The sequence below is a fragment of the Pleurodeles waltl genome, chromosome 3_1, assembly GCF_031143425.1.
Source record: "Pleurodeles waltl isolate 20211129_DDA chromosome 3_1, aPleWal1.hap1.20221129, whole genome shotgun sequence".
Taxonomy (NCBI): domain Eukaryota; kingdom Metazoa; phylum Chordata; class Amphibia; order Caudata; family Salamandridae; genus Pleurodeles; species Pleurodeles waltl.
In genome coordinates this window covers 394,218,355-394,245,564 of record NC_090440.1, presented here as the reverse complement: position 1 = coordinate 394,245,564, position 27,210 = coordinate 394,218,355, and the positions used below count along the sequence as shown (strand labels likewise).

At 45.1% G+C, this 27,210-nt stretch overlaps 1 protein-coding gene across 3 annotated transcripts in view; it reads left to right on the top strand.

Moving 5' to 3' along the window:
• The window catches only part of CRTC3 (CREB regulated transcription coactivator 3), a 713,757-nt gene that overhangs the window by 644,247 nt on the left and 42,300 nt on the right, over nucleotides 1-27,210 (top strand). For all 3 annotated transcript variants that reach the window (XM_069222591.1, XM_069222590.1, XM_069222589.1), the window contains 2 exons: nucleotides 15,502-15,693; nucleotides 15,780-15,857. In XM_069222591.1, coding sequence (XP_069078692.1) covers nucleotides 15,502-15,693; nucleotides 15,780-15,857 — 270 coding nt within the window. The remainder of the gene's footprint in view (nucleotides 1-15,501; nucleotides 15,694-15,779; nucleotides 15,858-27,210) is intronic.

Below are 27,210 nucleotides of genomic sequence, written 5' to 3'. Positions count from 1 at the left end.
TGGCGTCGTGCACTCAACCGGCTGAGGTGCCCCCCTTTCCCTCCCCCTGAGGTGCCTGTTTTCTTGCTCTCTGATGCCCCTGCAGTGTTCTCTCCGTCATGGTCGGGGATCTTGTGTGGGCCCCGCCCATACAGTGTGGGCCCAGTGTTCCACGGACTTAATTGGAGCACTACCTGGACTACTATGTTTGGTGTATATTTTGTTTATGGTGTATATATATATATTTTTGCCTACTTGATTTTAATATATAACAATGGTTACACTCATTTCCTTTTGTCTTTGCATTCTTCCGGGGAGTTGGAGGGTGTAACTATCATGTATTAATATGTACTAGTGTGTGTGTTGTAGTGGGTGAGGGTGGGGGTGGGGGTGTTGCATATGTGTGTCCCTGTTTTTTCCCTCCCCTGTGTCATAGGTGCAGTACTCACCGTGGTCTTCGCTGCCGGCGTTCGTGCTCCTGGTAGAGGAGCAGGAAGACTATCGAAGGGAGAATTTGGAGTTCCGGCTCCATGGTGTCCTAGTTCCTCGTGGGGTGTGTAGAGGTGAGCGTTTTCCCTTCGGAATCCTGTTTCCGTCGTGTTTTTATCTGCAGTGAATCAGCCCCGGAATAGGTGGCGGATTGGCCTGTTGTGATACTGTGGGCGGTACTTTGTCCTCCGCCTGTCTGTTGGCGGTGACTGCTGCGCTGTTTGTTTGTACCGCTGTGGCGGTCAGAGTGTTAAAGTGGCTGTCTTTGTTGACGGTTTCCGCCACGGTCGTAATTGCTAATTTTTTACCGCCGGCCTGTTGCCAGTCTTACCGCCGCTTTAACACTGACCGCCAGGGTTGTAATGACCACCATGGTATTTGAATTACCTCTGTCGGGCCGTATGTATCATATGTGACTTTATCTCAAACAATCCCCCCCGGAATTGATATTGCGGAAATGTTTATGAAAGACAAGTCTCTGCGGATCTTGTGAGAAGAAAAATGGTGATTTAGGACTTCATCCACCAGTTCAACTGTTGATCTTTCAGGAAGGTAATGACCATGTATTAATAGAAAGAAAGTAATAACAAAGCAAATCCAAAGGAGGAAAGCTAATACAGTCAAGGAAAGCCACCCTTAAAATAAAGTAATTTGTTTAAAGCCAGTTTATCAGCTTACATGTTTTTGACAGTTCAGGTGTAGAAGAAGCAAATGAGTCCGTAAAAGTGTCATTGATGTTGGCAAAGTATCCAGAAGTAGTTTGTGTAAAAGTTGGAGCCGTGTTTGAAGGAGGGGAACTGGTAGGGGTCTCCCGTGGTGGTTCACTGTTAATGACGCTATACGTTTGTGTAGAAGTCGAGTCAAATCGATCAGCAATTTCCGTGTTGTTTGTTGTAATAGATGTTAGTGGAACTAATGCAGGATCATTTTCCACCCTCCCCAAGCTCGGAGAGCTGTCCGCATTGCTGCTCAAAAGTTGTAGAGGGACATGTTGACCAGTAGTGAGAGGGATTTGGGTACTACTGGTTGTTCCTCTTGGTCTGCTGTGCAGGATCAGCCACATGGTTTAACTGGACATTGTCGGTGGAGACAAATCGGTTTTCTTTAGAACCAGGCAGTGGTGGTAGAATGACAGTTCTGGTACAGTGTATTCCCAGGACTGGGACCGGTGCACGATAAGAAGGACTAAACTCCTTTTTCACAGCAACTTTTTCATGTATGCACTAGATCCCCCACCTTTGGAATCCAGCTGGTAGATGTTATTGGTACATCCTTAATTGCTACGGAGGCAGCACTGGAAGAAGCGTTGTTGTCATGGAACTGTTGTAATTCGTGCAAGACAGTGATACATTCATTTATGTCAAAAGGTGTTTCTGCCGCCTCCACACCAGGACTATCAAGATCTGGAACATACATTTGAGTTCCAAACAGGCACTCGTATGAAATTCCATCCCCAGGGACCTTGTAGGCAAATTATTAAGTGCTCTCTGGACTCCATACAGGTGATTAAGCCAACTACGTTCCGTACCTAGTACTCTGGCTGTGAAGGATTGCTTTAAATCTCAGTTTCTTCACTCCACAACACTGTTTCCCTCAGGATGAAATGGAGACGAGTAATGGAGTTGGACCACTAACAAAGCCATGTCATCGTCCGGTTTCGTTCTATAATGAGTTACTGCAGCAACAGAAGCCGTAGCTACTGCTGATGTGGCTGCTTCATCAGCCAGCGTATATCCAGCATCTTGTATTCCAACGCGCTGGTGTCCAAGTATATGTACAACCTTAACATTTGGTAGTGTTTCCTTCAGATCCTCTACTTTCCCCCACAGAAGTCTGTGTTTGAGGGTGTTAACTTTGGAATCTCTGAACCCATTCTGGCGCCAGTAATGCAGATCTTCATTGAAGGACTGGACACAATAGTACGAATCACAGACAATCAGCGTTAGCTGTGTGGGATCCATATGTTCCAGTGCGATCCCCAGAGCTTTCACTCTGCTAGTTGTGAAGTGAAATCCCCTAGGGTTTGCGTGAAGGTATGGTGTGGATAAAACTTATCACCCTCCATGTAGCCACGTACGACTGCACAAGCAGCAGAGTATTGATGCTTTGTGCCTGTTGTAGGCTGTGCTGAGCCATCGGTGTACATGATTCTTTGATATTGATCAATAGGCAATGTATTTGCCGGAACTGGGGATTCTAGTTAATACTGCAAAAATTCTTGTGTTTGTAATTTTGGGGCAAAAATATAATCTACATTCAGTGGCTGTCCGAGATGTTGCCCATTGAATCCAGTGTGGATGTAATGTGTTTGGAATGCTGGCTTTGGTAACAGCCTCAAGGGTTGGAATTGGAGATAAAACAAAAATGCATTTCCCCTGGGCCAGTGGTCTTTCTTTAATGACAGCCATTTGAACAGCAGTGAGAATTTTCTCAGTGGGAGCAAAACATTGTTCTGCTGTAGATTACAGATGTGATTTGTATGCAATTGGGACTGTCTCACCCTCATTGAATGTTACAAAGGTGAAACCAATGGCACCAGCAATTACTCTGATGACCAGATGTTTTTTTATTGTCTCTTGTGTTTAAATGTTGTGCTGCAAGCATGTCTTGTTGCAATACTGTGAGAATGTGCGTGTGGTTGTCCAGAATTTACTGGAATAGTCAGGGTGTATTACGTCATATAAAGGTTTTATGCGTGATCAGTAATCTGGAATGTAAGTTCTGCCAAAATTTAGGAAACCCAATAGGGATTGGAGTTTTTTAATGGTATTTGGAGGTTGTAACTGAGCGCATTTTGCCAAGAATTGTGGCGCTAGCCTCTTTCAATCACTTGATAGTTCATATCCCAGAAATAGGACGTTAAGAAAGGCTATTTTTGTTTTTTTTTAAGTTGAATTTATAACCAAATTCGGCAAATCCCACAACAATGCGGGCTACCCATCTTAGATGTTGCAGTAACTCATCGTCCATGAGGTAGATATCATCTACATAGGACAACGCTTCAGGGTCAGTGTTGTGCAATATTGAAGTTACACGAGCCGCGAACAGTCCTGGACTGTTCTTATACCCCAGTGGTAAACAACAGATTTTTTTCTGGGAGCCTAGTACACTGAAACTTATTAAGTCTCTACTCCCAGGTGCTATATTTTGGTAGAAAAAAAAACACTGGAAATGTCCAGTGTTGTTTTTTTTTTTTTTTGCACACTATGTTGTTCATAAGTGCTGTGCTGTGAGAATTTTTGTATAGCGTATGTGCGTTTCTGCAGTCTAAGACTATCCTGTATCAATGGTCCGGTTTAGCTACTGGGAATAAAGTATTACTAATTGGTGAGACACAGGATTCGATTACGCCCTGGTACTCCAGTTGTGTAAGGATTTCCCTCACAGGTGCTTTAGCATCATGTTTTATTGGGTATTGGGGTTGAGGTTGGGGTTGATTTTTAATCAGAATTATATGATAGTGGGGAATCTTTATCCCATCCTACGTGGTTGCGATATAACGCGGGTGCCTGCCCAATGCCCAGTCTTTGGTGTAGGATTCTGCGAGCTCCTCTGGAACAAGAGGCGAGAAAGAAGGTTTGATAACATCTTCCCTATATGGGCAAGTATGGACAAATTCAGGTGGTCAATCCCTTTCGGCCAATGGAATATCATAAATATTTACGACGCAGTCCCAAAAGATTGCGTAGATTGTGCATTCATTGTCTCCTTCTAACTGTAACAAATTTCAACTGCTGGCACTTTTTCCTTTTTAAGTTAGGGTTTTTGGTGGGGAAGTTTCTCTTCTTTTTTAACATAAAATTCTTTAGAGCGTTGTGATTCCTGTCTCAGTTTCACATACTCAGTTCTTCGCTCTGACCACCAACCTCTCTCACTGCGTTTTTCCGGTGAGTCCTGAAAGGAACGAGATTGGCGTGTATCAGTATATTGATATCTGTCAGGCGTTTTAATATTATCTTTAATTCTGTTCTGTGGAGTCTCCGTATGCGGAGATTCTCCCCTTTCTTCTTAAGGTGTTTGTTGTTTTTAACCCCAGCGTTTGCAGAACCCTCAGGTGCTTGCGTGGTAGAATCTTTATTAGATTTACCAAGAAACTGTGGTTTTGTGGGTCTGGCCCCCAGACTATCTCGACCAATACTAGGATAGGTCTCCGCTATAATCTTTGGCAACTCACGTTCTTGATCTTGTAGAGGAACATCGGGGAGCCACATGTGCTCTGCTAGTGCAATTGCTTCCCCTTTAAGGTTACTTAATATAATTGAAGATACTGTGGCAAAATTGCCCATAAGTTGCATCCCCAAGTCTAGGGCCGGGGCAGCTCCGTATTCATCTTGAATTTGTTCTAACACTTCCGGTAGATTGGCAAGTGTCGGTGTACCGTGTGCGGTAGTGTAGTGTGTGGCAAATATCGTATTGCAGTTATCTACTTTGGGAACCATCCCAAATGGAAAGAACATAGTTAATATTCTATGCTTGTCCTGTATGAGGAAATACTGCTTCCAGTGCATTTATTTATTGAGCTAACCAAAACGGAATCTCTTCTCGTTTGACGGGGCTTTACCCATGATCGAATGTACAGTCGTAGGATTAGTGCCTGGCGTTACTGCATGTGGTTGTGCCTGGGCAGCACGTGCTGGGTTTGAATTTAATGTTTGCATTACAAACTGTAGTAACCGTCTACATATTTCCTAAGGCTCAGCATATAAGCGGCGGACTTCAGCTACCGTCAAGGTTGCTGCATCAGGGTGCGGTGTATATGTGGCAAATAAAGGCCAGGTAGGACCATCATTACTTAGAGGACCTAACCTAACGTGTAGAATTTGTATGTGGTAGGGCGCCATCAAGACAATTATTACGCTCTTGATAAGATAGAGGTATTTCTAGATATGCATATGCTCTATATTGTGCAGGTGTGTTTGCAGGCACGTAGTGGTGAAATGTATTTGTGTTCCCATTACCTGCTGGAAATGTGCCCCAAGAATAGAAAATTTCTGTCCTATAGGCTGAATGAGCCTCAACAACAAATGTAACGGGACCCCCCTGGGCCGTTAGGTCATGTGCCAATAAATGTGCAGTGAGAGGTGGTCACATATTGACTGCAATTGCTGCCCGTTGCAGGTTCGCCATGATGAATGGAAAATGTTGTTCAGAGATAAGCACATCAAATGGGGATTATCCTTTTAGAGTTCAAGCTTGAACAACCCACAGCATTAGTTAGGTTCTCTCTACTCAGCTGAGGAGGAAAATCCTCAATACCACAGACGTCTCCGTATATAGTACTGAGGTGTCTTTGCATGTAGTGAGACAGAGATACTCAGGAGGACCCGAAAATTTGTGACTGACCTAACGTTTGTGGTGCCATGTCGCGTAGGCTCTCATTATCCTAATGAGACTACTGGATTTGGGTGGCAGAATCACCTGTACTGTGGGGGACTGAGTCTGAACACACACCAGGTGACACCTGTCAGCCTATTGCAGGTTTTCTTCCAGCTGCCTAGCAGTGCCTCATCTCCACCCAAGAGCAGGGATGATCGGGCAACCCAGCGCATGACACACATGACTCCTCAGGGAAGCCGTGGTCACTCAGGTCTCATCCATTTCTCTCAGTTACGTTAGTCTCACATATGCAGGGACAATTAGAGGCAGAGTATAGTTCAATAAGGTTTTATTGAAGCAACTGCATCTTAACCAATAAAGCGTGTATTGCAATAACTAGGACGATGAAGCATGACAGGATTAAAATTGTGACAAGGAGAGTGAAACATAAAAATAATGCTACCATATTGTCACTACATTTTTTTTAGAATAGTTCCTACCTAGGCTATTTTAGAGCACAGCTCTAATTCTGCCCTTCCAGTTCCCCATGGAAGACATCATCCCTTATACCTGAGCAAGAGGCCTGTAGTCTACATAAGCAGCTGCAGCAAAGCACTCTGCAATCAGCATACAGTAGTGGTCATCTGGCTGGAATCTCCCTCTAAAGTACATGGGTCAAAGTAGTGTTTTTATAATAAAACAACTGTTGTTCCAAGAAAGGATCCCCATGTAAGAGTGTGTATGTTTCTGTGGACATTAGAGACAAAGCGTACCACTTTTGCTGGCAACCTATCTTACTGCAGCCTTGAGAAAAGCACAGAGTGAAAGAAATGTCTTGTTTAAGAACGCAGTGCTGGCCTAGGCAAAGAACAGCTAGATAGAGAAAGTAAAACAAGACCACAAATGTGGCTATTGTTATCATAATAAAAATAAAGCTGAATGAAATATATCTAAGTTAAAAATCACAGCAGCAGGCTTAGTTTGCTAAAATAACATGTATAAAACTATAGCTAAAATGGCTACACAACAAAGGGACTCCATATACTGTACCAGTGCAGTCCCTCAGTATACATTCACAGCACACTTACTGTCCAGCACTGTAACCTCCATGCATTGTACGATTACGGCAGTGGTTCCCAAACTTTTTCTACCTGTGGCTCCCTTGACCTATTGGCAGTTGGATGCAGCTCCCCACTGTGTTATTTCATTTTTGGCTAGGGGGGGAGTGGTGTGTAAGCATGGCCTCTGGAGCGCTTCCATTTTATTCCCTCAAAAATACTTGGTATGAACTATGAAGGTATTATAATCATAGATGTAGCAAAATAAAAAAAATATATAACCGTTGTGTAATAAAAAAAAAAAACTTTCATTGGTTAAGACAGTTACAGTGCTCTTCAGCACTGTTGTCTGCATATGGACCTTCTTTGAAACTATGTTTTGTTCCTCAAAAACTGCCTCCAGCACAGGGAGCTCTCCTTCAGGTCATTCTAGTTGTCAAGGAGCCACTTTTGATATATAAGAATGCAGCTCCACTAATCGGCTCTACTATATTTAATTTTCAAGTACTTTACTAAATAAAGTACTTTACTAAATGTTCCGGCAGCCACCATTATCTTAACTCTGCTTCTGTCTCTTCTAGCGTCTGATGGAGTCATTGCACTCTCCTGTCTCAGACCTCAGTATTTGTCTGCAGTCTGATTCCTTCTCACTATAGTCGTGTGTCACAGTTCCTGTCAATTCAGTTCTTATTATGGTACAAATCTCCGATGGAGGTCCACATAACACCATATCAAAAAAGTAAAAACACAGTTATGCATTAAACATGTTGCATACTATCATAGTTATAAGAACTTATTCATACAATACAAAATATGTTAAAAAGTGTTCCCACCAACTAACATTAACCAGATTAAAAACTGTGCCCTTCAGGATTAAATAAAATATATTATTAAAACAATACCACAATTTCCTTAAAAGTGACACCATACATACTTAAGTCCAAAACGTGGGTGTTTATATCTCTGCATTGCTCATAGTTTGTGTTAACTGATCTGACAGAGAGGAGCAATTCCTGTGCTATTTTGCATGTCGCACTGCCATCTAGTGGTACTAGAGGGAGTTTCATCTTAGCAAAACATATTTTTGAAAGCCAGCTTGAAAAACGAAAGAAAATGCACTCGGAATATTGCGTCATTATGTTGCGGCGCCCCGGGGTAGTTTTGGAGGCGCACTAGGGTGCAGCGGCACACAGATTGGGAACCTCTGCATTATGGGAATACATACATTCAGTGCACACATTCAGTTTGTGTGCAGTGAAGCTTTTCTATATGGTACCAGGGTGTGCTGGTTACAAACACACTGCCAGCACACACTCACCATGTGCGCGCTGCACAGCACTGCACCATTCTTGTATTGTACTTCACACAGACACATCTGTGTTTTTGGTTTCCCAGTTTTAAATGGAACCGGTAGCCCATTGATTTCTACTTCTGACCATATCTCTGCCCTCTTTGTGCACCCCAAACCTACAAGGGCCCCAGGATCCATAACTGAAGCTCAGGGGCTCATGCCACTAACTGCTTGTGTTTTTCTGTGATATCTGGGCCAACAGCTGTGCACCACTCCTACTAGCAAGGGCATTTCTTCTCAAGCTTTTTGTTTGTCCACACAGCTCTCTCAATCGTGGTTGATGGAAGTGTGTTTGTGATGGGTATGGTCTCCAGAGTCTGTTAAGTTGCTATCTGTGTGGTTAGCAATTGGAACTGTGCTGGTAGGTAAAACACTACCAGGTTGAGTACCCTTAGTCTGTCCTATGCTGTGGGTTGCATGATTGGGGTTAAGGCTACTCTCCTCCTACCAGTTCCTCATACGATTTCAGTAATCAGTGAGCTCAATACCCATAAACAAATACAGGGTTTATTGGTGTTTTGGTGAAGTAATACATGAGTCTCAGTAGCATCATTATTTTGGTAAGTGCAACCCTGCCCACTACTGATATTGGGAGATGGTTCCAGAATGCTATTTGTTTATACACCACTGAGTGAGCCCATGTCTGGTTGTGTGCCACATCATCCTTTTGATTCTGATATATTTGAATGCCCAGGTATTTGAAGGTGTTGGAAGCCCATGTGAGACTCCCTGTTTGCTTTTCCTTGTCAGAAATGTTGGTTCTCCCTCAGACTGAATAAACAGGCTTTTTGCTTTGTTTATGCAAAACCATACATGCTTCTGAGACCATGAAGCATTTATATATGAGGCTCAGAGAGATAGGTGTACATCATCAGTGTACAGTGGCAGTTTGTGGATTTCACCATTCAGCTTGATTCCACTACACCTAGAGTCTCTCCTTACCCTACATGCCTATGGCTACATCTCAAGTGCGAATAGCAATGGTAGTAACAAGCATCCCCATCTGGTGTTTCCCTAGATAGCCCAGCTTTCTGACACACCTGCTTCTATTTGCACCCTGGCAATAGGATTAGTGTACAATAGTGTGTGCCATTTCAAAAACATGTTTCCAAATTTCATCTGTGCCAGGAGAACATAGATTTATTCACACCCAAATGTATTGAATGCTTTTCTGTTGCCGTAACTGCAGATTTGTGGTCCACATCCTATAATTTGCCTATTATTTGGCTTGGCTTGTAAAATGTTTGCACTCAGGTATGAAGCCTAATTCACCCTGACCAGATGTGCGGCCAATACTGAGACATAATAGGAGGCTATAAGAGGTCACACCTTGTATCTCTTGTTCTAGCTTCAGAAGCACCACTACTATTACTTCCATTCTAGTTTTAGACAGATTCCCTTGCTCTAAGATGACTTTCTACATCGGCTGTAGGTTGGGCATTAGCAAACCTTCTAAGGTTGTATACATTTCAGCAGGGAAGCCTCCAGGATTTTTGCCAACCATTCAGCGAACCAATTTCGGTTTTGATTTCCTCCATTATCAGAGGCACCTCCAGTGTTTCTCTGCCTTCGGTGTGAGTTGGCACACCTGGAGACCTTCGAAAAAGTATTGAAACTTGGTCACCCTTCCCACATATGCAGTTGCTCATAATACCCCTCAACGAAATATTAATGTCTACTTGAATAAAGTAGAGTACTCAATCTCATTCCTGCAAAGCTTCCACCTGTGCCACATCTGACTTGATTCAAATGATCTGTGCTAATAATTTACCTGCCTTCTCCCCTTCCAGGTGTGCTCTTCTACTTGTGTCTCCTGTTCACTCGTAGTCTCTTTCAGAGATGTCAAATGTCTGTTTTGCACAGGTCAGTCCCCATTCCTCATACATTTTTGAGAGAGACTTCTAGTCGAAGATTCCTTACCTTTTGAATATTCCCCACGCATGAGATGGGATCCAGAAACCTTTCAGCAAGGCCTCTGCTCGTAAGTAGGTGGCACAGTGTGACTCCACACTGTCGCCTTTCCATTCTGAAATGACATGTGGAGCCTGTATAGGCACCATTCCCACACACGGATGTCTCTTCCTTTCTTTCTGAACCCCCAGACGGTTCCGGAGCTACCTCAGGGCTAATTTTCATCTTAGCTTCAGGAAAATTGTTTTACAGTGTGGAAGGGACATTTCACCTACCAGAACAAGAGGTTTTAAGCCCTGTAAGGGCCTGCACAAACTAATGACTGTGACCAATCTTCATCATATTTGCCTGTTGTGACTGGGGTTGAGCCGTGACTCTAACGCCCGCAGTGACTGTGCGTCAATGAACCTAAAGTCCATTTGAGACTGCAAGGTGAAACTCTTCATCGTCAACCACTAGAAGAATCCTCAACAAGACTGGTCCAAGTCAAAAGTTCTGTCCCGGTCCCTTTCAATATCCAGAAGTCACTGAATTAGTTCCAGAGATTGGTCTTCATGTTCATCAAAGTCTTAAGGTTAGGTTGAGGAAAAAACACAAGAACTTTAGCGGGACTGGGCCTTTTCCTGCCACTCAACTGAGAAAGTGCGGACATGGCGCCATACATCGTGATTTTGCTCCTGAAGTCGTTTGACCTTGGAACAAAATTTCTGGGGCCATCCCCTACTCCTAAACAGATCGAAGAATTCTGCAAGGCCATGCTCTGACTCTCTCCGGTGGACCTCATAGAACCAAGTAGTTCTCCACATGGATTACTGCCTATGGCTTCGCCCCCACCATCCCCATCCCTCTGCTAGCTATACCCACCAAGTCCCCCCCGCAGGGCCCCCTCCAGCGCAGAGGTCCCCACCAGTTCCTGGTAGTTCAACACCAATGCCAACTCAAGTGCCAGAAGACAAGGCCCCCCTTTCTGATGCTCATTTGGCACCAGTTTGAACTCAATGGCTCTCAGCCGCCGTAGAGGCTCCGATTCCTCCGTTACATCTACCTCCAACAAGATGAATACACACGCTACATTTCCTGTTGGCACAGATTCAAACAATGATTACGATGCAGGTGATGAGCTTGGGCAACATTTTCATGAAGAGAATTGGTATAATTACCTGCAGGAGGCCAGTCGGGGCTCCTCTCACCCCTGGTGCTTCCGCTGAGGATAGTGCTTTTTATGCTATGATAAGGCATAGGGCAACCAAAGTCCTTTACCTCTAGCTCCTCATTTTGGAGGTTAAGACCAGTGTTCTTAAGGAAGGCCTTCAGTCGGGGCAAAAATCCTCTATGCTACTCTTGCCTTTTAATTTTAACAAGGCCCTTACAGGTACTTTGTTTGAAGCGTGGGCTAAACCTTGCTCTTGGTCCCCAGTGAAACACCAGATTGACAACTCCACCACCCAGCCCTGGGTGATTCTGCGTCTTTATCTCAGCTCCCCTCTCCTGATAGCTTGGTGGTGCAGGCCGCTTGAAGTAAGACTAACCCCAACACACATTCCCTACTACTTCCCCATTCAAGAGTCAAAATGAGTGGAGATGTTCAGAAAATGCGTCTTCTCGTCCACCAGCCTGGTGCTTGGATCAGTGAGTGCCATCTGCGTGCTCTGGCTCTTTTCCCATGCCCTTTGGGATTTGGTGGCGAAAGTCTTTTCAGGTGCCCCCGGAGATATTCGACCTGTCAATCTCCAGGCCATATAGGATGGTTGTGACTCAGCTACGTCCACAATTTGTTGTGGCTTGGACACCACCAGTTCCATTGGGCAAGTCATTGACACTAATGTCACTATTTACCACCATGCCTCGCTGCAGTCCTATTATTTTCCAGGAGATGTTCAGTCATCCCTTATGGACATGGCATTAGACAGGACATGCCTATTTCGCAATAACGCAGACTCCGCTCTCAAACGGTTCACGAAGAGCAGGGCCATGGCACTCTCCCTGGGCTTGTCTGCCGCACCACGCCAACACCATCAGCCCTACCCCTTCTTTTGTGGCCTCATCAGAGGTGTCCCACGCTGTCAGCCAATCCAACGTCCAGAAGGTGTCCAGCAGTTCGCAGTCAAGGCCGTGGGGCTCACCAGGACCCGTGATACCTGACGCGGTCATGGTCGATGGGCTACCCAGTCCCTGCCCCCATAACCCCACCTACTAAACTTCTAGAGTGCCCTTAGCACAGGACAGCCACCCGGGTAGAGGCAGGACCCGACAACTCTTGCCAAGTTGGCAGGCCATAACATTGTACATGTGGGTCCTGCAAATTTTTTGGAAGGTCTATGCCCTACCATTCCTATTCACACTGCCACACCTTCCACCGTCCCTCTAGTGACTGACGGAGGGCCATCTCTCTGTTTGTAGCAGGAAGTGCAAGCCATTTTGGCCAAAGGGGCTAGCAAGAGGGTGACTGTCCCAGAAGTAGGTTATGGTTGTTTTTCCAGCTACTTTCCAGTGCCAAAAAAGGAAGGAGATCTTTGTCCTGTTTTAGACCAACTTTTGTCTCTTCTTCAAATGGGGAGAACCTTGGCTCAATTTGTTTGCCACTTGCAAGAAAATTTAACGTCAGCATGACTGGGAGTTGGAGTTTCCAAGGCTCTTCTTCTGCAGAGATGCATTTTGCTTTCAGTGGACAATCAGGATGGCCAAGAGAGCCATTTTGCCTGCTCAGTCCTCCAGGACTTTGTTTTGAGTCCATATACAGACCCACCTGCATTGGTATCTGTTCATAAGGTGATAAATCTGCGGCTAGAACTCTCTATTACCTTTGATAACACTCTTTCTCATACACTCTCTCTAGCTGCAGATTCCCTTTAAGAACAATTTCAAAATGCCCACACTGGCTCAGGACTTGTCGTCGGCCCTCAACCATGAAAACTGGATGGTTGAGTTGAACCTACAAAACACCTGTTTCCATATACCCATCCTGCAGATCCACTGGCGTGCTACCAGCAGTTCCTGGTGGACAGGAGTATATTCAGTTTGCTATGCTCCCAGTCTTTTTCTACCTCGACAACTTGCTGTTAAAGGCAGAGTTGTCCCAGGCAGTCATCAACCACCTCCAGACTACGTTGAATCACTGGTTATCTTTGGAGGGCACCCTCAAGGTGCTGAAGTCACACCTAACTTCTCCTCAGATGCTTCATTTAATCTGAGCCATCGGAGGGTAGACCCCTCTCTTTTGCTCTCTGAGAGGTGACAGTGATGGCCAATACATTGCTTCAAGGCTGGGTGGCCATCTGGTAGGGGTGGAGGTCAGAGTCCTATGATCTCCGGCAGAGTCCTGACTTCATATTCACCTTCTGGAACCATCTGCCTGGCATTGGCAGCCTTCCTTCCATCCAGAAGGGGAGGCTGGTAAAGGTGCTCATGGACAACTTCACCACCATGTGGTATTGCAACAAGCGGAACAGGGTGGGGGCGTGAACCCCGTGTGCCAGGAGATCCTATACCGCTGGAAATAGCTGGATCACCAATGGATTTTCCTGATTGGAACCACCTTGCAGGATCATTCAGTGCCAGGGCGAATTAGCTCAGCAGTTGTTGCTTAGCAGATCACAAGTGACAATTACACCCAGAGGTAGCATGCGGTATCTTCTTCAAATAGGGAGAACCTTGGCTCAAATTGTTTGTCACTTCTCAGAACACTCAATGTCAGCATGTCTGCTCGTTGAAGTTTCCAATGTTTTTCTTGTGCAGAGTGGACAATCAGGATGGCCAAGAGAGGCATTTTGCCCTCTCGGTCCTGCAGGACTTTGTTTTGAGTCCATATACAGACCCACCTCCAAATAGGTACTGCATTGGTATCTATTCATAAGGTGAAACATCTGCGACTAGAAGTCTCTATTACCTTCGATAACACTCTTTCTCATAGACTATCTGCAGATTCATCACTGACCCTTCTTCACCCCCTCTCTGTGGTTGAACTTCTTTCTTAATAAGATCCCAAGACTAAGAATCTGAACACTGGTCACACCAATTTGGTTTTGGGGCTCTGCATCTGGGGGTGCAGACACTCATGAAAGCTACTAATGCCTGCACTGACCCTCCCTTCTTTGCCTTTCTGTGGTTGAACTCCATTGTTAATAAGACTCCAAGACTAGAAATCTGCACACTAGTCACACCAATTTCAATCACCGCACTCATGAAACCAACTGATGCCAGCACTCATGAGTGGCACCTATATAGACTCCATGTCATTTCTGGAGAAGAACAGTGTCAGTGAAGACCCCCCACGGCACCACTTATTGGCACACAGAGGTACTGCTGAGAAGTTTCTAGATCCAGTCTGACCCCTGATGAATAGTCAAAAGGTGCGGATAGTCTCTACCAGAAAGACCATTACTAAAGGTAAAAAACGTTTTCTTCAGGCACATATCCTTGAATACTGCGGAAAGTGTTTGATAACACCCACTGATCCCTCCTTATCCCCCAAGTAGTCGGTTATCACACTTTGAATTGTTGCTTTAAACAGGAAGTCCATGAAGGCAAGGGGTTGCAGCCTCCACGTCGGTATGTGTACCAGAATTCTGCCCCAGTTAAAAGTGCATAGCAAAAGAAAGTGGCCAGTTGCAGTCTTGCACAAATATTATACTGTTGTGGATTGACCAGCCATGTGTATTGAGGTGACTGTGAACTGGTGAGTAAAATCGGAACTCCCTTATTCGGGTGACTGTCCCTCCAGGGGTCCCGCAGAGTCCAACCCTCTGCTTGTCCTAATAACTAGCATAATACAGCTGACCGTATAAACACACCCTTTGCTTTCAAAATGAGATTATTAATAGTGCTGAAAATAAAAATATGAAGACAGTAGGTATAAACAGGATTTCAAAACAGTTGAAATGTTCTTATGTCCCATCAGATGATCTAATCTTTTTTTGGAGACCCTATATTAATGCTATAGTTTTGAGAAGAAGTAGTTCCAGTAAATATGTGTGTAAATCCATATATGTATTTACGAAGTTTATTTAAGAAACCACATTTGTGTGATTCTCAGTTACACAGTGAGGGGCATATTATTCTGTTTTTTGTTTCAGTATTACAGATGGGCTCCATCGGATACGCACCACCCCCGTTTGGTCGAGTTGGCAGGTGTAACTTTGTGTTTTCGATAGATAGATAGATCGTTAGTTAATTCATTTCATGCCTCACCTCTGGCTACTTACGTAGCCTTTTTATTTAAAGCTTATGATTTCAGGATGATTTGTCTTTTACTCTTGCGAATTGCGTTTCTTACATTGTTTTATTGAATCGTTCTCACCTGCAGTGATCCAGTTCGACAAAATAATCAGTTGTACAATAAACCTGTATTATAAGGCATTCTAAAAACAAACATTCATTCAGCATCATTCCCATTTTCAGGCATCCAGCACCGACAGAAGTCCTCTTTCTCTCCCTCCTTTGGAGCCTCCACCCCCTTACCCTTTGTACCAAGAGCAGTCCCAACAAGCGCGTCAGTCGCAACAGAAGGAAGAGCTACAGGAGTCCTATGGGTATCATCACCAGCCATTGTCTCCAGTGGCATGCCCAAACCTTGATCTGAACTTGGCCACTGTAAGTATGTCACAAGCAAAGATTCTCACGAAACACCTGCTCCCACTGATGATTAAATACATTGACTGGCTTCTTGTTTTCTTAAGACATCGTTGGCAAGCTTCTTTGGGGATACGCTTTTCGATCAGCAGTCACCACGGCACGGGAAATATATGTACCAACAGGTAGGAGGACCTTTTAGAAATCTACCAATGTAGTGATAATGGAAAATATATCTTTACCATTTTTAAATATTGGAATCTATTGCAAGGGTGATTTATTGTAATTTTGCTGGTATTAAACCAGTGCCTTCTAAACTTTTTATAACCACAACCGACTTTTTAGAACCACAAACATTCGAGACCCACCTGGCTTTAAAGGACAGGAGGCAGACGATTTTTGAATGAACTAAAACATTGTGGCAGCGCACTGTCGTTTACAGGCAGCACTTTTCTACTGAAATGACCACTAAACTTGCGCACTCATAGAGTTTTACAGATAAAAGTATATTGCACACATGATAATGTAAAGGCTAATCCCTATGTTAAAAAACAAGCAACAATTTGCCAGATATGTCCTGACATTTGTGCTCTGTCTCTGAAGCGCAGCAAATGTGACAAGACAAATACAGAATTTTAAGCATGCTTATTTATTGCTTGAACTTTAATGACCCATCAGAAAACGGCTTGCAACACAGTTTGAGAAACACTGTACCAAAGCAATTCAAATTTGCAGATGTTTCGTATCCAGTGTTTTAGAATAGTTCGAGGTATCAGTCTAGAGCAGTGTTTCCAAAATTGTGGGTTGTGACCCACTGGTGGGACGCAGGCGATTTCTGGTGGGTCGTGAAAGTCCAAGCAATAGATGATGCTGTAAATACTTTTAACATCCTTTTTTGTTTTTTTAACTTGTGGATTGGTGTTTACAAATCCCTCTTATCAGTGAAACTAAAGTGATTATGTGACCTCCTTGCCTGGGTACAGTAAGTTTGAAAGGAAAGGCTTTAGGATGTTATTGTTTTGTAACACTCACTACATAAAAGATATATGACCTCACCGAAGCCTCTTTTACTGTCTGGAAAGAACTCTTCTGCTACCGGTGAATGTTTGTGAACATCAGCAGTCATCACGATTGATTCAGCAGCCTGCCTTTGTCTAAAGGCCTGTGTTAGACAGGCAGATCTATCTTCTGAAGTACAGGACTCATCGGGCTTGCTTGGTATTCCACTAAGGGGTAGGTCAGAAGCAACTGAAGGACAGGCAGTCAGAGCCTCAGAAGATTTAATAGATTTAACTTTCACCAACATGTAATGGAAACCATGCCATATCTTTAGTCTGGTCCTGCAAGCCCACAATCCAAACAATGTTCATTGAACTGCAGGACTGCTCCAGTTCATAATCCCAAAGCAGGGCAGTTGGGAGGATCCCAATGCTAAACATGGCCAGTGCATTATTAACATGTCAGAGGTCCATTCAAACAGGGTAGATCAGCCTGTTACCAGTCCTCTGATGTAATTTGGGATTCCAAAAGCCTATATATTTGTGGAAGTGAACTGCCTTAGAGTTCCTCAAGTAACAATGCGGGCAGCACCTATTCACTATTCAGCACAAGCCGTTCTTGCTTTAAAGTAAATGTTCTCAATCTTTTGCTGTTAACCCTAAATCTTGTGAGGGTAATGCTTTGTGAAACTTTTTACTCCAGTTCAATTGTATTAATTTTTGTGAAGAGCTGTTTCAGTGATGATTGTCGATCATCGTTGCAAACATTACATTACTTAAGAAAATAAATATTATGTGGCTTCCTGCTCCCTGAGCCTCCGATGTTCAGTTTATACAGGAGTGAAATATGCTGCTCCTGTGGGTGTACCAGGGCACCCAAAAGCGATGTGTTATACAGCCACCAGCCAGTGCTCAGTCAAATGGGTTCAAGACAACCTTGAAACCAGAGGTGTAAGAAGGACGATGTGCTGTCCTCTCAGAGAGTCCAATCTCCTCAGGGAACCCTGATTAGCATCAGCTCAGCATTTGGAACGGTAGGGCATAAAGCCAAAAAATACATGTCAAGGGATAGCACTGCTGCTGTGGTGATTATAATCTTTCATCACCACTATGAGCTAATTTGTACACTTTCCTTTCTGAAGGTAGGTGCAGATGCAAAGTATTCTTATGATTCCTGTATATCTCAGGCTTGCAGAAAAGCTCAGCCTTTCATGTCTTGAACAGATGTGAATCTGGTGATTCTTGTTGCACCATGGTTTGAGGGGGAGAGAGAATTTCTTTAGACTCTGCTTCAGTCAAATTGTCGCCTCCTTCATCCACAGGTATTCTGCTTGCTGAGTCAAACCTTCTGGTTTCTTTCTGTGGTGAATCTTTCTACATCTAGGAGGAATTAACTCATCCTGGAATCTTACAGTGAATTTCCTACCACCGAAGTCTTAGGGTGAAGAAGTTGTCCTACAAGTGGTTAAAAGGGCATCTTTATGCCTTCATTTGATTTCTGCACACCCAAACGGTGCTTTGGAAGATTAAGTAGGAGCCAGTACTAGTAATCCTGGTAGCCTAATACTGGCATCACTGGTGATGGTCCACATTATTATGTCAGTGTGCTCTGCCCCCTTATCTCAGATTCCTGTTGTCATCTTTACTCCCATCCCTCTCTTTGACATCTTGCAGTGTCTTTACCTGACAGTGTGGAAACTGGTAAGTTATCAACTGCTGGGCAAATACCCTTCTTAGGAAGTATCACTTTGAAGGTAGGAGTCAGGATGCCCAATATTTGCTCTATTTGCAACTGGTTACATTTAAAAAAAAATTAAAGATTGGTGACCAAGTATACCGAGGCGCAAACCCTTGTGTACCCCAAACCTGTGTGGCATGCTGTTTTGTTCTTTTTTACACTTTGTGCGCTGCTGCAGGTTTATATCCACAATCGCCTATACCATCATCTTATAGTAAATTTTTTAAGAAAGGCTTTATCATTGAGTTATCATTTTATGTCATCTAAAGTCATTTGGGAGCTGTTCACATTTTCAGAGTGGCTTGGATGCCATATACAGGTTTAGAATTCTTGCCTAGAGATCTCCTCCAAGTTTTAAAAACTAAAGACCAGTCATAAATACTGCAATGCACTATTGGAATCTACTGTTAGGCCTGCAGAGTAAAGAGGTGGTCTGCTTTAAAACCCTGGAAACATTTCTTTTGTAATGACGTCAATTGCATCCCTTCTTGTTGCCTTAGAACCTGGCAAGTGAACTGGCAGGTTGCGATCTTGATCATTTCCAATGCCCTTCTCAAGGTTCTGCACGATAGTGAGCTATTTATTGGTCAGTATTGGGTTTTAGACCAACATTTACTTTGAAGAACCAACAATACTGCTGAGAGTGGGCGCTAGAGAGCCGGCTCGCAAGCTGACCACACTTTGAAACCCTTTGCCTTCGGGCCTGGAGGCAGACCCTTATTTAAATAAACAAACTTGCAGTGGCACAGAGACCACCTTCCACTAAATTACTACGTCACTACTGCTAATTCGTGGTGCAGATGAACGGAGACTTCGGGGCAGGCTGCGCCATGGTAATGGTGACAGCTTGTGGTTAATGGCGGGTTGCCGATGCCTGCAACACTTGGTTTGTGGCAGTGAGTGCTGAGCTGTGTCCTCCTCATCTTACATGCTTTCTTTATTTGCACAATCCGCTGATAGAAGTCTCTCCCCCCCTTCTGCTACCGTGACAGAAGAGACGGTTTCAGACACTCAGCTGTTCAGGACTGGACAGGGGCCTACCTGTGGTAGTGGCGGCCCGGTTTTGACGTCTGTGGTAGAGAGGCTTCGCTGTGCTGCTGGCGCCCCTGGGGATGTGCGCTGCTATACCCCAGCGACAGATGGGCTGCTGAAACTAGCCGGGGCACAGACACAATAAAAGCACTCTTTGAGAGTAGGTGACTGCTGCCGGGAGTGAGGAAGGCCTGTGTCTGGCCCTCAGCAATAACTGCTCCTCCTGTTTCCCCTTGACTGACACAATTAAGACCTCGCTGTCTCACCACAATTGTGCTACGAATAGCCTTAAACAGACTTAAACTTGAGGATATGTAACACGCTTGTAGTCTGACAGGTAGTATTAGGGAAAACATCACCACAGCTTCTAATATTGAGCAGCTTTAACCTGGGTCCAACAACCCTAACATCAAAAATACTGTCCCATGTTAATCCCCCTCATACTGTGAGTGTCTCTAATAAGTGACTGTGGTCATCTGCAACTGCACTGACTTGAGATCAGTGCAACTACAATTTTGAGAGGCGACACTCACTGTCTGGTTCTTTTGAACACAGAAAATCAAGGCATCCGACACCTGCGACTGCCCATAGCCACAATCCATTGTCTCCTGTGCTGCCCCCTGCGCTCTTATGAAGTGTGGACCCTTACAGAAACGAGCCCAGTGTTCAGCCATTAATATCTTGGAGCCTGCTCTGCCTAAGTTAAACAACCGGTGTATTGCCTGAGTGAGCCTTAGTCTGCTAGTGACCCCTCCCCTGTCAGGGAACATCAGGGGTGTGGCAGGATTGGGGTTCCAGGCACTGCGAACACCTACGACAATGGCAGTGTGGCACAGTTCCCCGTTTGACCATAGCAGCAAATCACCAACCATCACTGGGCCTGTGGCCATCCTTGCTGCCTGGCTGTAAATGCAGCTCCACGTGTTACTAATTCCTAGATGCTGGGCTACAGTGCAGAAGATAGCCTGTGCGAACTTTGACCGATCATCTTGTCCAGTGCACACACAGATGCCCGCACCGCTCAAAGCCCTGCAGGCACCATAGGCAAGACAGACGGCAGAGAAGCCAAACAACAGTTCAATGCAAGCTTACCACTCAGGGGCTGACTGGGGCAGTGGAACAAACCCAAACAGATGTCCCTCCTTCAGATAATCGCACGGATGAGACAAACATGAAAAGGCTACTGTTTGCTATGCAACAAAGCCTCTCCTCTATTGAAACAAAAATGGACACCATATGTACTCGAATGGACACCCTCTCTCGGAAAATGGAAAAGTTCGACAGCCACCCTCAATGAGGTGGAGCAGAGCCTATCTGCAGTGGAAGACACAGTGTCAGTGTGGGGGGGGCAACATTTAAACATGGGAAAAGTCCTTAATATAATTGCAGCCAAAAATGAGGACCTGGAAGCGAGGTCCGGCTGGAACAATGTGCGAATCCTGGCCATCCCGGAATCTGCCAACACAGGTTGAATGGAATATTAAGTGGAGTGAGTTCTAACCACCCTCTTTGGCAAGGCCTTCTCGAAAATGCTCATCAGAGAACGGGCTCATAGACCTCCCCCAGAAGCATCATTGAGAGCAATAATAGACAGGCTATTAAACTATAAAAACAGGGATGCAGCATTACGGCTGGCACAGGAGAAACCCACGCTATACTCTGATGGACATGAAGAGGCAATTTACCTGGATTTCACTGTCACAGTTCAAGAGGCAAGGAGAAAATTCACACCCATCAAGCAAAAATTACGACTGCCAGCTGTGCCATATGCAATGCTTTACCGGGCATGCCTTTACATCTCTTTGCAAGGCAAAGAACACTTTTTACCAACCCTACAATGACCGCTGATTTCGTTAAGTGCCACCTGAAACAAAGCTGCCCCACAAACACATCACCCCATCCTCAGCCTCATCTTCACCACGATCCATGCCAACATGAGTGGGAAACTTGTGCTATGTTGCTTCTGACATGCATTGACACTTTACAGCAAGTTCACTGCACACACTAATGTACTAGATGCTCAATACTCTCATTAACAGCTGACTCTGGACACCCTGGTAGACGCTCTTGTATACACAAGGGAGACCCCTTTGGGCTCTCTATTAGACCTCCACAAGTTACCCTTCTATTGCTCGTTTGTTACAGTACTACCTTGGATATTTAAGATTGAATCAAATAATTGTTTTGTTTTTATGCACTAGACGCCCTCTGCGCCCCCGCAGCAGTTGGTTAAAGCTTTATCATATTTCCAATACTGCATATTTACCTAAACACTCTGAAATGCATGTACCTTAATATCTGGTTTGTGGGTGGGTTATATATCCCTGGCGGGATCTGGCCACCAGTGTGGGAGCAGGGTGGTCATCGGCTTGTTGAAATTGTTCTTTGGTGCACATCGCCACTGATATTCACAGCTAGTAAATTGTCGTTCTATCTCACATTGCAGTATTCCCACCATATATGTCCCGCCTGCTATCAATCCCCTCCAAATGCCTGTGAAACTGGTCACCTCCATGACCACGCCACAAGCAAAGATTAATGGCCTTTCTTGGAATGTCAGAGGATTGGGTAATCCGTGCAAGCGCAGGCAGATCTTGACTTATCTTGACCGGCATGACATACAAATTGCTCTGCTACAGGAGTCCCACATGGTGGATGAGTCCTGTGTCACGGTTGCCAATTAGTGGGCCACCTGTTGGCAATTCTCCACATACTCCTCACACGCCAGAGGTAAGGTTGCCCTTGTGTGCAAGGGTGTACCATGTATCCTGCAAGGCTCATTAAATGATAAGTAGGGCCGTTACTCACTCTCTCGGGGTAGATTAGCCTCCTACACAATCCTCATTGTGAACTTCTACTGTATGGTCCATATACAGATGATCCTGCATTTTTTTTTTTATAGATTATGGGGGCATATAGTGGAGCTTGGCCCCGCTCACATTTTATGGGGGAGGGGTTAATGTGGCCTTGAATGTTTCTCTTGTTCGCTCTCACCTCCCCCAGAGTTATCACTGCACTGGCGCCCACCACTTACGAGGTTTCATGGCAAAACATGATTTGCTATATGCTTTGAGGACACTCTACCCAGCTGCCCAAGAGGGCACCTTCTATTGCGGAGTACACAATAGTTGGTCCCGACTCAATTACTGGATTGTTTCCAGAGGGGTGGGGCTATGGATAAATACAGTTACTCACCTTACCGCATGTACACGGGCCATTCGCTGGTGCTAATGACGTTGCACGTACCTACCTGCACCAAAGTATACATGTTAGAAAAGTGGTCTGTAGTTCGCAGTCTGTTTGCACCCTGTCCAAGTAGGGAACCTCACTCTAGTCAGGATAAGGGAGACACCCAGCTCAGATAACCCCCCTTGGTAGCTTGGCACAAGTAGTTGGGCTTATCTCAGAAGCAATGTGTAAAGCATTTGCACATAACTCACAGTAATACAGTGAAAACACTACAAAAGGAAACCACACCAGTTTTAGAAAAATAGCCAATATTTATCTGGGTGAAACAAGAACAAATGTGATAAAAACCCAGCATATAGTAATGAAAATGTGAATACTGCAAGAATTACTTAAAAATACAGTTCATTGAAGTCGATAGCTCCCCCTGGGGCTTTCACTGCGCCGTAATCAACAAAACCAACAGTTCATGCCGTCCGCAGCATCGCGGGCCAGCTACGGTGTCGGGAAGCCCGCAAACAGTGCCTTTTGGATATGCAGGGTGTCGTGATCCTTGCGGTGGCGTCGGTTCCGGAGTCGGTACAGGGGTTGTTGCGCCCTTTAAGTCACACGCGTTGCGGATTGAACTCGAGGCTGATGAAGTCAGGAACGCTGGTGTGGATGACATAGTGACTTCGGTGCGAAGCGGGACATGCAACGTGCATTGACCACAGGTCACGGTGCAGGCAGCAGCTCAGTGACAGTCGTCCAACGGTGTCAATGAGACCAGGGCTGCGGTGTGAAGTGGGGCGGTGCAACGTGCAGTGTCACCAGGTCACGGTGCAGGCAGGAGCGTTATGGTTGCTAAAGCACTGTCGTCGGTAGGCCCAAATCAGCGGTGCACCGTGGACGTGCTCCGTGCGGTGTCCACGTGTCGCGGTGCAGACAGGGATGTCTGTTGACAACACTGGAGTCGATGGTACTTCGTGTTCCTGACAGGCCTCAGTGCAGGCAGCGGGGCCAGTGTCAGCAGGAGCAGCGACATCGGGGATGCCGAAGTTGCAGTGTGAGCAAGGTGATGCCGGAGTGCAGTGCCCACAGGTCACGCTGCACACAGCGGCTCGAAGGTGGTATCAGATGACTGCGTTGGTGAAACCAGGGTCGCAGTGAGAAGTGGGGCAATGCGGCTCCATGCAGCGTCGACAGATCACGGAGCAGGCCAGCGGCATAGTTGACAGCGTTGCAGTGGTTTTTCTTCTTGAACAGCACAAAACACAGAATTCTCAGTTCTGTAGGCAGATGAAACTGAAGTCTTTGATATCCCTGAGACTTCTAACAGGAGGCAAGCTCTACTCCAAGCCCTTGGAGAACTTTCTCAAGCAGGATACACAGCAAAGTTCATTCTTTGCTCTCTTTTAAGGCAGAAACAGCAACTGGAGGCCAACCCAGCAAAGCAACACAGCAAAGGGGAAGTACTGCTCCTCCAGCTCTTCAGCTCTTCTCCTTGTCAGAGGTTCCTCTTGATTCCAGAAAGATTCTAAAAGTCTGGGTTTTTGGGTCCAATACTAATACCCCTTTCTGCCTTTGAAGTTGGCAAACTTCAAAGCAAAGTCTCAAGTGTTTGTAAGATCCTTCCTTGTCCAGGCCAGGCCCCAGACACACACCAGGGGGTTGGAGACTGCATTGTGTGAGGACAGGCATAGTCCTTTCAGGTGTAAGTGACCACTCCTCCCTCCACTCTTGCTTAGTTGGCACATCAGGATATGCAGACCACATCCCGGCTCCTTTTTTTTTTTCATGGTCTAGAGGAGAGGTGTAAACATCCCAACTGTCAAACCGACCCAGACAGGGAATCCACAAACGGGCAGAGGCACAGGATGGTTTAAGCAAGAAAATGCCTAATTTCTAAAAGTGGCATTTTCAAACTCACAATCCAAAACCAACTCCACTAAAAGATGTATATTTAAATTGTGAGCTCGGAGACCCCAAACTCCATTTTCTATCTGCTATCAAAGGGAATCTGCACTTTAATAATATTTAGAGGCAGCCCCCATGTCAACCTATGAGAGGGATAGGCCTTGCAACAGTGGAAACCGAATTTGGCATTATTTCATTGTCAAAACGTAAAACAAATCAGTACATATCCCACCGTTAACATACACTGCACCCTGCCTATGGGGCTACCTACAGCCTATCTTAGAGGTGCCTTATATGTATTAAAAAGGGAAGGTTTAGGCCTAGCAAGTGGGTACACTTGCCAAGTCGTGTTGGCGGTTTAAAACTGCACACACAGACACTGCAGTGGCAGGTCTGAGCCGTGTTTACAGGTCTACTAATGTGGGTGGCACAACCAGTGCTGCAGGCCCACTAGTAGCATTTGACTTACAGGCCCTAGGCACCTCTAGTGCACTTTACTAGGGACTTACTAGTAAATCAGATATGCCAATCATGGATAAACCAATCACCAATACAATTTATTTAGGGAGCACTTGCACTGATCAGCAGTGGTAAAGTGCACAGAGAAAAATAAACCAGCAGAGTCCAGTACACCATAAAAACAGGAGGTCAGAAGGCAAAAAGACAGAGGAAACGCACCAGAAAGCTGCCAGGTCTAACAATACGCATCCCGGAGACTCTCCCCTACAGTGCTCCTTGAAGCTCTTTTCCACAAAGAGTTTTATTCGGAAGTAGACGACTTTTTTGCCCCAAACAAGGATACAGTGCCCATGATGGGCACTGTTTGAAATGCCTTTAAAGTCACGGGCTCTGTGTGACCAGAAATGGAGGGGTGCTACGTTCTTAGCGGGATTGCCTGCATAAGCTGGACTCGAGCTTAAAGCTTTGGACAATCGCCGCAGACGGGCAGACAATCCTAGGGTAGACCAACAATTGAGGGAAACACTTTCTGACTATCAAGACACAGCAGAGAGAATATCTTCACCATGGCAAATATGCACATGCCAGAGCCTGTGGGGAGGGGTAACGCGTAGGCTACACCCTTGACAAGATGACATGCAAATCACTCTAAGGTGTTTTGGTGGTTTATGATGAAAATGAGATTCTACAGAGATACACCATAAATCCTTCACACATTCACCTAACTCTACAACTTGTATACGTCTCGTAGGTCAACACAGGCAGACACAGATGCCTACCTAGAGGATGTAGCGCTGCGTTGGTTTAGCGAAGCCCATTGCAACTACCTAGTGGAAGGTATATCAGAGGATGAAATTAGAGACCATTTCATGAAGTTGCAGACAGGTAAGGCCCCGGGGCCAGATGGTCTGCCTGCAGATTTCTATAAAACCTACATTGATACCTTAATACCGATCTTAAAATCTGTATATCAAGAAGCTAGATTCAATGGCCTACTTCCCCCAACCATGAGGGGAGCCATGATCATCGCACTGCCTAAATCAGGGAAGCCAACTGATAGATGTGAGTCACACAGGCCACTATCTTTCATTAATTCTGATGTTAAAATACTAGTGAAAATACTAATCAATCAACTGGTACTTTGATGTTATTCATGGTCAGACCCGATCTACTGCGATTCATCGTGGTAAGATCTACGTCCTACAACCTACAGACCTTGTTTGCACTACTTCATGACGTAAACCCTGACCTAGCTGCAGTTGCGTTTTTTTTAGATGCTACCGAGACATTTGATTAGTTGAAATGGGATCATTTCCTCATGACTATACTTCACCAGGTGGGATTCCCCCATGCTTTTTTGACGTGGATAGCCCTTTCGTATACACACCCAGTGGCAAGAGTTAAAATAGATGGCTTAATCTCATCCTGATACTCATCACCAGAGGCATGCAGCAAGGCTGTCCGCTGTCGCGGTTACTATTTGCCTTAGCAGTGGAGCCATTAGCAGCCAAATTGCGACAATGCCAATGTGAATATGTGACTTTCTCCCCTTCCATTCAAATACTAGTTTACATATACAATGACAACATCACCTTTTGTTTACGGGACCCACAGGCCAGTCTCAGGGAGGTTCTGCAGGAATTTGTCCGATTTGGCAAACTATCAGGTGTGCACATTAGCTGGGGAAAATCCCACATATTCCCCCACACAGCAAAAATGCAATTGTTCCTCCCAGACTTTCCTTTGAACTGATGCCACTCCGAACCTTGCTGCTTAGGCGTGGTTATATCAAGGGACAAGGAGGAGGTAATTAGAGCGAACTATGGGGTTGCACTGAATGTCATTACGGAAAACATTACACTCTGGATATCCTTACATTCATCACTGGCTAGTCGCATTGCATCGAGAAAATGATCATCCTACCTACATTTCTATATTTGTTCCTAAATATCTCTATACCCTTAGGACATAGGTTCTTTCAGCTCTTCATGGGCGGCTAAGCAACCTCACATAAAATGTGACATCCCCACATTGCTGTTGTCAGAAGGAGGATTTGAAGCGCCAGACTTGGAGCTTTATTATCTGTGCACACAAGCTCATCATGTGATACATTGGTACCAAACCCACACCATTCATGGCCCACTTATCCATTAAACAAGGATATGGCTCCTGTCCTCCGTGCTCATTTCTGGGGTCTCGGATGTCTTCCACCACACTGGCAGACTACAC